This window comes from Nicotiana tomentosiformis, chromosome 12, assembly GCF_000390325.3.
Source record: "Nicotiana tomentosiformis chromosome 12, ASM39032v3, whole genome shotgun sequence".
Taxonomy (NCBI): Eukaryota; Viridiplantae; Streptophyta; class Magnoliopsida; order Solanales; family Solanaceae; genus Nicotiana; species Nicotiana tomentosiformis.
The window spans coordinates 69,065,861-69,078,135 of record NC_090823.1 but is presented as its reverse complement, the minus strand read 5'-3'; the positions used below and the strand labels follow the sequence as shown (position 1 = coordinate 69,078,135).

General features: G+C 37.8%; 1 protein-coding gene across 1 annotated transcript; it reads right to left on the bottom strand.

Annotated features, from left to right (window-relative positions):
* Positions 1-381: 381 nt before the first annotated feature.
* On the bottom strand, positions 382-720 carry LOC138902810 (uncharacterized). Its single transcript, XM_070190712.1, has one exon. The coding sequence runs from the start codon at positions 718-720 to the stop codon at positions 382-384; it is 339 nt and encodes a 112-aa protein (XP_070046813.1).
* Positions 721-12,275: the final 11,555 nt, after the last annotated feature.

Below are 12,275 nucleotides of genomic sequence, written 5' to 3'. Positions count from 1 at the left end.
TTAGTGGCATCAAAATATTTGGAGGGATGTGTAGGAACCATTCCCTCGATTGGGTGTATCAATCATGCTCTTCTCAACCTTTAAAACAATTGGGCCAGAGGCTCAACAATTGCGGTATAGGTTCTGGGACACCTTTCTTCAAAGTTGGGACGAGGGCGTGGTGCATGCACAGGTCGGTTTTGGCGAGTAGTGGTTTGGACATGAGCATATGGCCATTATGGGTTTTGGTTGTTGTTGGCTCAAGGAGGGTTGTATTGTGGTTGAGGGTGAGTGGTTGTTTGGGGAATAAGAGGTGCTCTCATGAGATGAGTTAGTTTGATAGTAGGGGACGACTGCTGAGACCTCTTCTTTATTTTTCTTCCCGCTACAGATTGATCCTGACTAGATGGCCTTGCTGGCCGCTTGCAGTGTTTCCATAGATTGCACCTTACCAAATTTTATGCCCTCTTCTAAGAAATCTCCCATCTTAACTAGCTCAGGGAACTTTTGACCCATCATTCCCATCATCTTTTCAAAGTATATTCCCTCGTGGGCTCGGATGAAGTACTTGGTTAGTTCACTGTCATCCAATGGTGGTTGTGCCCTGGCAGCCTCTGTCCTCCACCGTCGTGCATATTCTTGAACTGACTTAGATGGTTTTTTCTGCAGGTTCAACAATGCGAACCGATCAGGAGTGTTCTCAATATTCAATCGAAAATGGTTCATGAAGTCCTTCACCATATCTTGCCAAGTTCTCTAATTTCACGGGTCCTGTCGGGTTACCAGGTGAGTGCTTCTCCCGTTAGACTCCTTATAAATGATTTCTTTCTTAGTTTCTCATTCCTTCCTACTCTGACCAATTTGTCACAATAAGCCCTTAAATGTGTGTGAGGGTCCCCTGTCCCATCGAAGACATCAAACTTTGGCGGTTTGTAGCCTACTGGCATATCCACATCTGGGTGAATATACATGTCCTCATAGTCTAGGCTTTCACTTCCTTGGGCCACCTGGAGACTCTTTATTTGCCTTCTCATCATTTGCAACTGCTCAGATACCGACTCTTCTTCCTTACGCCGGGCATCTCTCTCCATCTCGGCGTACTGATCAATCTCATATGGCACCCTAACCTTGAAAGGTGATGTAAAGGTAGGTTCGGTAATGGCATATATAGGGGGAACGTACCACTCGTGAGTAGCGGCATAGGCCATAATTATGTGCTAGTTAGAGATGAAAGTGACTCCGTCGCGAGGAAGGGTAGTTGCATTAGTGGGAATATGAGGGTTCTGTGATATCTGAGGGTATTGTGGTAGGTAGGGAGAGTGAATAGGGGGATTTGGTGGGTTAATGGGGGTTACTGGAGGTATGACTTGAGTGGTAGGGGTTGAGGTTGGAGTGTTTTTGTTTTGGCGTGATGTTGAAGGAAAATGATCTGGAAGTGAATCCAAAGAAGGGAATATGAATGGTTGAGGAAGTGTTGTCACGACCAGGTTCGCCAATTCTCTGATATGTTGTACCTCCTCTCTTAAGGATTCCATTTCTTGGGCCATCCTGGCCACGTGTTCATCATTCCTAGTGCTGTATGTTTCCCCTGATCGCCCCGGGCTGTCGGCTATGACTAGAGCATGTTCAGTTGGGTCTTGTGCAGCTGACATCTTTCCCTTAGACCTTAGATTATATGATGGCTCTGCCAGTTTTAGTCGACACAAACCAACTTTATTTTATTTTCGAGGGGTAATAATAAAGCAAATGAAAATAAGAAGAAAGAAAAAAAAGAGCAAGAGTCAGTTTCTTCATTTATTCGAGCAGGAAATCACATAGAGAAAATCATGCATGCATTACAAACTAGCGTGTTCCTAATATTCGCAGGGACCTCTCATTGCCGGAGTTAGGCCTAATTCGCGGATGTTTGACAGACGTTTAGACTTGACACATTTAGATCCGAAGAAATTTTGTCTTCATTAATAAATTAGACTAATACAAGTTGGAACAAGGATTACATCATAGAGTTGCATGGGCTGATACAATTTTACCTTTTGGAAAGTAAAAGGGAAAACTAAGGGGAAAGGTACAAAGTAGTGAAAGGAGGGGAAATCAACCAATTTTAATAACCATCCCCTAAGTCGCTTCCTGTACCCTTCTCTTCGGGATCCTCCTCCGGGTCTTCCTCATCATCGTTGAATTCAGAGTCCTCATCCGAATTTTCTTCTGGTTCTATGCTTAACTCTATCTGGATGCATTCCACTACCCGATCATCCTCTTCAGTCGGTGGCAACATATGGTCAATGGATCCCGAGACCGCTTGATGATGCATTGATGTGGTCACAAGATAATATGGAAGGATCTCATGGTAAATCTGCAAAGCAACCACCGCGTCCTCTATCCAGGCTATACCCTCTCTGCTTGGGCAGGCCGATTCTTCTTCTTCTTCTTTCTTTAATCCAAATGTAGTACTCGCGGGTGCACAATGAATTTTGACCCATAAGCATTGTTACCACGACATTCCACTCTTCTTGCAGTTTCCTTATCCTGGGAATTGGAATCTGGCCGTTGTAGTCACCTCGTATAGCATCGTCCTTGTCCACAGAGGCACATCTTGGATCATCCCAAATTGTCTGAGGACCCGTAAAGGTGAGTATGGTTGAATGCCTTCTAATCCGATCAACTCAATGAAGTACTTTTGGGGAGTCCTCAAGATTGCCCTTCTACCTAATCAAGAGAGTTTCCAGTTGATCTATTCTCCTGTCAGATTGGTCAGTGTTTCCCTCCATTCTTCTTTCTCATGTGGGGAGATCCAGTGTTTTATCCTTTCATTCTGGCTGCGGATCATATTGTTGACACCCACAAAGTAGTCGATAATGGCCTCCCGCTGGAAGAAGTGTTCGGTAGCCCAAATCTGAAGTTGCAAGTTACATCCTTTAAAGAAATTGTATCCTCATGCACATGCGTATAAAACTCTCAGCATCTCGACTAACACCATCGACACCAAAGTAGCTTGAAGATTGCCACGGAAGGTTACCAGGAACACCAGTAACAGGTTGAAGTTGATACGGCCCCTTCGTTGTGGGAAGACCAATAATCCTAGTAGTGCCATTGCAAAAGTGATAGGCTTAAGACTCTCTCAAGTCGCATGGTCACATTGAAACTCCCCCGAATACCATTCGTAGCTTTCACGGTGCCCAAACCTGTTGAACATTTGGTCGAGGCTCACCCATCCATCCTCGATACTTCTGAGACTTCAGCTATTTGTAAGACCTAGAGCATCCAAGAACCGATAACCGGGCATAGTAACTAGCAACACTAACTTTCTTCCATTGAATGGTAGCTCCATAAAACTTGTGACTTCCTCCAATGTCAGTACCAGCTCATAGTCGGCAAATTTGAACACCATTTTAGCTGGATACCAAAACTCTATCAACAAGCGAGTGAGCACCCTGTCTGCTCAGATGTTCATTAAAGCAGTTAATGCCCCTAGGTGCGTCCGAACTTCGTCTTCGTGTTCCTGACGAATATTCTTCCACCACTGTTTCAGCTTATGTGGTGCTCCCATTACCATGCTAATTTTAGGGATGTTCTGGTTGATTTCCATTTTTTGAGGTGGGTAGAAGAAAAATATTTGGGCAAGTGTTTGCTTCAGATCCATAAGTGTCTTGTCATGTTTGTTTTTCTTTCCACATAAATTATGACGTTGGGTGCATGACCTATCGACATCAGGGCGGCTTTCCTAATTGTGTGTTGGTGCAAGGACCAACTCACCTAAGGTTTATGAAGTATGACCTAATTTACTAGAATAGAGTGTTTCCTACTTTTGAATTGGAATGGGAACTGCGAGAAGTTATGTCAGTTGACTTGACAACGCCACCCTCTGAAACTAGAGAGTTTTGAAAAGAAGGTTCGGAGGGATGTAAAAAGCAACCCTCGTGTGCCATTGTGTTATAGTGTACGGCCAAGACTGGATTGGAAGAGATGTGATGACAGTGTATATAAAGTAGTAACAAACAAGGGTGTAGCAGCAATAAGCAAGGTGATCATAGAGAGCAGATAATTGTAAAGAGCAAATAAGGCATATAAGCATGTAATTGCAATTTCGATTATCATCAAAGCAAAGTACAAATAAATCCAAAAGCCAAATTAGTCTAAATTTGCTAAGGTCAGAACCTAAGTGTGTTTCCCCAGCAGAGTCGCTATGTTGTTGCACCCTATTTTGTACTTGTCAAGACATAACTCAACATGTGGTTTTTCTGCTGTTGATGAAAGAGAGTCTCCATCTAATATTTAAAGGTATACTAGGGTACCTATTTAATTACTAAGTCATGCTATTTATTATTCTGCTAACTGGTCAGATTATGGGTAAGGGTTCTTGTTCTTCTAAGGGGAAGGTGTTAGGCACCCCTTAAAATCTACCTGAGGTTACTCCATAGGATTTAGACTAAGTTTGGGATCAATTATTTATAAAATGCTTTGATTAGTGATAAAGAGTACTGCTTACCGTATCCCTAAGGGAAATGTATGATAAAAGGAATGTGAGACCCTAAAGGGATACGAGTTTATGAAGAATTTCATAAGATATACTGAAAGAGTTTTGAAATTGGTATATAAGAGGTCTAGATTTTATAAGCTTATAAAAGAGATTGAGTTATGAAAATACTTTGATTGGGGGATGGTTATTTATATAATTCTAAGGGATGTTTTGTAAGAAAGTGAGCCTAAAATTATCTTATATTCTGAGGGTTTTCAAAGAAAAGGTTATTTGCCAAAAATTCCAGAGTGATAGTTCTTGAAGTTCTGATTTTCCTTTCGAAAATGAAGCTGAGATCTGATTTTCCTTTTTGAAATAGAGCTGCTTTTCTGCTAAGTTCGGTGCTTTAAAAATCTTTTAAGGAAAGGAAAGATGAGTGAAAACATAATAATTTGTGAGCAAATTATAATTAGCGAATTAAGGATCTATTACTAACTAATTTCCCTTTTTAAATCCTATATTGTCTAAGGCTTGCCTAAGTTTATATGATATTAAAGCATAAAAAGAAAAGTGTGTGATCTAATATATGAGTGTTATATACATGAGAGACCAAACAACAACAAAGGCATAACAAATGCAACTAATAGTAAACTAAACTAATAGAAGTAGTAAACCAAATTAATCGAGACAGTAAATAACGATAAAGGAGTTGAGAGAAAAAGGACAGGACTCTAGTGATTGGGCCTCAAGAAGGTAGGCCCAACAGTAAAGAGACGTGAATACAGCTGATTTGGTGCTCCTCGAACAAGGCTGGAATTAGGCCTGAGTTCATCAGAAACTCAGCGGCCCAAGAAGATGTACATATCAAACGAATAAGAAAGTCATTAGATACATATTCAACATATACTCAGCATACTCTAACAACAGATCACTCTCTGTTGCATATGATAGGTAGACAAACAGATAATGGAAACAAGAATAAGATTAATACTGTAAGGGGAAATTATATATTAATATGGTGGATTTACTTAGCAAATAGTCCATATTGGAAACATTTCGTTATCATTATATACTAAACCCTTAAAGAATTGAATGTGTCAATGGATTAAGAGATAATGAGGGAATCTTACTCGAGGTTGATGCTCCCTTTTGGATCCCCGACACTTCAAAGTTCCCAAGAGACTTAAGGCCCAGGGAAATACTTGTGCCGAGGAGGGCAGTCCAACCCAGAGTCAAACTCCGCTCCCAAATACTCTTAAACACTAACAGCATGGTTTCCCTATGGTCTTAGGTGCCAAAGAGGCCCTTCCAATGTAAAATAAATACTACGGTATTACTTCCCACAAAATATATACTTTCCTCTTAATAGAATAACACAAGAGAATACAAATTACTTTTGACATTAAATAAAGAATACATATCAAGCCAACCTAAAGGGCTGACTTCAGAACATATGTAGATGGAAAACGAAAGTTTCATATTATACTATTGTGGGAGTGAATCATTAAGGGACAACATATGTAAGAGAAAATGGGCATGTAGAACTCATATAGACAGCAACACAAAAGATGCAGATACCTTTGCCTTAGCAAACTGACTGTGAACTACTCAGTTTATTATTAACACATGCAAGGATTAATTATACTACTTGACATCTTTAAGATCATCAATACAGGTTCAGACAAACAGCCATGGGAAAACATAGTTATCAAGGTATCAAAAATAAGACTAAACTCTCAGCATGGCTACCAATTCACAAGTTCAAACATGGGATCCCTAAGGTCTCAACAGGATCATGCTTCTAAAAATATTAGCAGGTCATCATGTTCAGACTGTATCAACAAGTGGACTTCATAAGGTTTGAGAGTCAAGTTTAGTTTTATATTAATAATAAAGAGATGATCTGGACATAATTTAAAACAAAAACATGGTATTGTAGAGTCAAACAGATATACTTGCAATATTTAAAAAACTACACATATAAGTAGAGTCAAACAGCCCTTTAGTGACCTCATATAAGTAGGGGAACTTTGCACATTATAGAACCAATTACATAACTAAATCAACATGTTAGTGAAGAAAGGAAATGGAAACATTGCATCAAAACAAATTCAACTCAAACATATGTCCAGCTTATTATACAAGTATGAAGTAATCATGCTTCAGCTCCTAAATTGATTATAATAGAATATCTAAGTTCTACTTTCATGAAAGACAAGTTGATGATAGATGCATGCAAGCTTTACAGAACCAGCAGTGGCTCAAAGAGACTGAGGATAGGGATGTATTGTACAAGTTTTGAATCATATATTGTATATGAAGATCTCAACTAATTAGGGGACAAACAATCTTAGTTATGCAGAATTACGAGTTGGCTTTATCCAAACAAGATCATGACTTACACTATGAAGAGGAAGATAACTTAACCTTAACAGGATATCTACAACAAAGGTTCATGAAAAGAAGACAGTTTAATTCAAACTAGATAGTTTCCTACAAATGTATACAACAATTGAGTATGATCATGAGAAGGTTATGGTGATAGCCTAGAGATTACCCTCAGAATTAGTAGATACAGATACAGAGAAGAAGAGCGTCTAAACACTTAGATTTTCTCAACTAAATTAAGTGATATGGACTTATTGAACTTTCAGGCATATCTCAGTTAAGATTACCAAATAATGAACTCGGTCATAAAACAAATAGGATGCAAGGAATAATATGTAGAAATGAAGATCACAACAGTATCATTGGTGAAGGGAAAACATGAACATGATTGGTTTTAACAATGATAATAACTAAACAAAGTAAAGACTATGGTTGTAACTCAGAAACAGTTTAACAAACACAGGCAGAGAGGAAAGTATTTAGACATTTTAAGTTCAGGCTCAAGGTTTAAAAGTAAGGGAATATAAGTCATCTTAGTTCTGGTTTCATTTTAGTCATAACTATTAGGTAGTAAACTTCATCTTCCAAAACTCACAAAAATTACAGAGGTGCAATAAGATAGACATAAGCTTACTGCAAGTCAATGAGAACTATGAAGTTCATATTGAATATAAACACATAAGAACTTAGGCATGGAGACTGTTGGAGAACTCAGAACAAAGATCAACAATTATCAATGACTTAATCGGTTATCACTTAAAGAATCATAACATAACAAGCTGACAACAAAAGGTTGTCAAACTAACAAAATATCAAACAGGTCAAACACATACAGAATAATTATAATCTATAGAACCTATCTCAGTAAACTCATGTCATTCAAAGAGATGAACAAAAGAGAAATGTGAGAGAGAGGTGCTGACCTTTTCGAGGGAAGCAGACCAAACGAAATCTCTTTGTTGCTCAAAATCTATAACTCTCGAGTTTAAGCCAACAATAGAACTCAGCAAAAGAGAAGGGAAAACAGTAAGAAAGCTAAGACTAGAAACCCTAAATTTCTTAGTGTCATTGTGTGCTTAGTGTGCGTTCGTATCTGTATGTTAGGTGAGAGCATTGAAGACCCCTTTTTATATTGCCATTTAAGGCCTTAGGGTTTCATATTTCAAATCAGTAGTGGAGAGTGACACATGGTAGATGATGATACCAAATCGAGTGAAAATCAGAAAGAAACGGAGGGACAAACAGGGTCGATTTTACTTGAGAAGAGGGATCGATCGTTGAAGGTTTTGGACCAGTGGTTAAAGCCCTAATATACAGAGGTCACTGTGCTTGACATCTGGACTTCAAATCATCATAATAAACTCTGTGTGGACTCCATGCATGCTCCGATTTGACGGAACACGAAGGAGCAACAGATATATAATGTTGCATTCTTGAGTTTAGGGTTTTAGAATTTGGATGTTTGACTTTGTGATTGAAAAAGGAAATTTGCAGCAGGATTCGTGGATTTCAGAAGGCAAAAGGTAATTTCAGGCTCCGATTTTGACTTATGAGAGAAAATCAGATAATTTCTCCTTTGCGATTAGGGTTTCGGATTTGGGGGTCTTGGATTTGTGATTGAGAAAGGGAATATTAAGCAAGAATCATGGTGTAGCAGGGACAGGGGAGATGATTTACAATATTTTCGAGTGACCTTGCACGAATTTGTGCAAAGTTCTGAGAGTGTGTTTTGATTGAGATGAGAGAAAAGAGAGAGGAAAGGAAAATGAGGGCGGCAGGGCGTGGTATAAATAATTAGGGTTTTTGGGCAATTGGGGGTTGGTCTTTAGGCTTAAAGGTGAGAGACAGAATAGGAGCCGTTGGATTTGTTGATCAACGGCTCCGATTATTTGGTGATTGCATTTTTTAGAAATATTTTATGTGGGAAAATCGGGGGCCGTTAGATCAAAAGAATTTGGATAGTTGAGATTTGATATCTGGGCGGGTGTTTAAAAATCAAAGGAAAGTTATAGATTAAATGTAAGCCGTTGATCAGATGGATCAACGGTTCAGATGCATGTGTGTTTGTTTTGTGAGTGATAAAGGAGGGTGACGTGGCACAATCTCATTGGTTCAGTGAGAATGGCATGTATTGCTAAGTTGGAAAGGGATGGGGTGTTTTGACTGGGTCAATTTCGAATTTGGGCCTAGTATTGGGCTGGAATTGATTTAGGGAATAGTCACTTTGTATTTAATTGAATAATTGCAAATGTAGCCCTTTAGTTTTAACCCTTTAAAATTAATTTAAATAAACTTAACAATTTCAATAAAATGTGGTAAGTTTATAACTATTATATATGTTACTAATTGTTTTAACTGATTATCTATAAATACTGCATATTTCGAATTATGACAAATTTCAGAGTATCAACATAATAACCTAATTTACTAGAAATTAAGAAGTAATTTTATCAAATTAATTATAATACCTATGTAATGTATATACAAAAGTTATTTTAATAATAGTAAATACATTTTTAATTACATAATATTAGTACTACGCGATTATTTTTGAAACTAATACTTAATTAATTCGTAAAAATAGATATTCATTTTAAAGTATTTATTGTAAATTATTAAGTATGAATAAATTAGTTTTTAAAGGGAGGGTTAAAATTGGCCGCCAACACATAGGATAACTGTAATTCAATAATCCCCACATAGCGTAAAATTCGGCCGGGACCCACAGTTGTAGACCTCGAAGAGTGCCTAACCCCTTCTCTTTGAGGTAATTTGAGCCCTTACCCGATCTTTGGTGACACAGACTAGTTCAAACAGAGTTATATGCAAATAGGTGCCCTAACGCACCTCAAAATTGTTAGGTAGCTACTCTTCTCTTTTAATACCCGTTTGAAAGAGTTGTCACATGTCGAAACCCACTTTCGCGAGAAAATGAGGTGCGACAATCCTACCACAAAGTCCATAGTAATGTGCTCCCACTTCCACTTCAGTATAATCAACCTCGCAGTCAAACCACCTGGTTTTTTATGTTCATACTTCACCTGTTGGAAATTCAAACACCATGAAACATACCCCACAATGTCTTTCTTTATTCTCACGACCCCAATTTTCCTTCGTAGGATGTCGTGACGGAACCTAGTGTCTAAGACTAGGTAAGCCTAAAACTTACTAAGTAAACAGAAGAATTCGACCATCAAATGAAAAATATGAGATAATAAAATATTATATGAATTACAATTCCCAAAACCGGTAGTACAAGTCATAAGCTCTACTGAGTTTGCTAAGAGAATTCTTAAGTACAATTGTTCGGAATGGAAATCAAACAGTACAAAAACGAAATCAGAAGTTGACTCTGAGGCCTGCGAACACGACGGCAGGTTTACCTTGAGTCTCCACAGCTCGACCAGCTAGCTAATAACCAACAACAAATGTGGCACCTGGATCAGCAAAAAAAATATGCAGAAGCGTAGTATGAGTACTCCATAGCGGTACCCAGTAAGTATCAAGACTAACCTCGGTGAAGTAGTGGCGAGGGACAGTCAAGACACCTACTGGACTAAACAACCTGAACAAGTGTGAAGGTGATCTAACAGAGGAAACAATATTAATATAAAGCTAAGTAGGATAAGGAACACAAATTAATACTTGCAATGATACACGAATAACAACAATATTTAATTTGAACAATTGGCGTTAAGGGTGTTCCTTTATGGAAATATATTGCTTATGAGGCCACAGTTGGTATTGTTTTGTATTATGTTACATCGTTGGAATATGTATATGTTGTTAGGATGTGTTTCTGGGGCTCTCTAACAGGTGGATAGGCCTAATTACAAAGGAAACTCTGGCAATTTTTTTGGAAATTTAGGGAGTTAGTTAAATTTGGGGCTGCTAGTTTGTGGTATAAAACAAACTAAGTTGCATAAGATGCTAATGACGGATATTTACCCTCATTCGAGGACGAATGATCTTAAACGGGGGAGAATGTAACACCCTGGAAAATTTTGAAGTACTTAAGTGTAAAGCCCGGTAAAATTTACAAAGAAAATAATGTTCCATGGTGCCGGACTAGGCTTACGTGTTTGATCTCAGACGTTTTGGGGAAGGCGATTAGGCGTGTAAGAGAATTATCGCTTATTATTCTAAGCCAAACACTTAGAAATGATTTGAGAAAATATTTATGTCTAATTGCAAAAATGTAAACTAACCTAGAAAGTAAATAAAATGATCAATGGCTACAAGAATGGATGCATAGGAAATGACACTCAAGTAACGATCCAATGTATTTCACGATTTTACAAATATGAGCGAGTTTATGTTAATTAGCCTCGGGTAATAATTCTATACTAGTTTCTTCCGAAAACTAACAAGACTTCCTAATTGAATTATCCCTAAAATAATTAAGAGATTAAGCACACCCGAATATAGCTACAAGTAGTTCAATCCTATCCCTAGGTAGAATCTATAAAGTGAGGGTTAAAGCCTCAAGTTCTTATTAATTAATCATTCCCAACCCCAAATTATCTTTTCCAAAATTAGTTCGAAGTAAATGGGTGAGTCCTAGGGTTAGCTAATCCCTTTGGAAACATTAAAGAACAAGAATAATTAAAGAAATAATAACTTACTTCATAATAAATAAAAATCGTTCAATACATAAGCACACCAAGATATTTAATCCACACTTTAAATATGAATATTTCCATAAACAAGATTCAAGTGTTGGAAAAAAATATTACACACTTAAATATTTAATACAAAGCAAGGAAATGAAGAAATGAACATAAATGGGTAATAAATTCTTAACCAAAAGCTTCAAATCTTCAAGACCCAAGTGTGCGTGCAAGAACCCTAGCTCCAAAACTTGTGTTCTCTTCTCAAGATATGTCCAAAGCTGCCAAAGATATGCCAAAGATATTTTACAAATGAGCTACGTCGTGTATTAAAGGGTTTGGGCCCAAAAAATATGAAATTACATAAGTACCCAGAACTGAAGCGCGATCTTCGCATTTGCGAACTATGACTTTCCTTTTGACTATCGCATTTGCGGAGGTTGACTATCTGGTTTGACTTCACATTTGCGACCCCTTTTTTTGCATTTGCGAACACTACTTGACTGGGTTGACTTCGTATTTGCAATTTCTTAATCGCAATTGCGATTGCTGCTATCTTTGCATTTCCCACATTTATGTCGCAATTGCGACATCTGAGGCCATTTTTCAGATTTTCTTCTTTTCAACTTTGTTTTGACTCATTTTCACTTGGTTTCTTCATGATCACTTCTAAATAACATAGAACCTATAAAATAGAAGTAAAGACATTAAACACATGATTTTATCAATCAAACATAGCACAAATCTAAGCTTAAAGACGAGATAAGTTGGTAAAATACCAACTTATCAAACCCCCAAACTTAAACTACTGCTTGTCCTCAAGCAATGAAAGAGACAAAATC

Excerpts from the sequence above, each read along its gene's own strand:
- LOC138902810 (XM_070190712.1), bottom strand. The coding sequence starts at position 720 with ATGGTGAAGGACTTCATGAACCATTTTCGATTGAATATTGAGAACACT.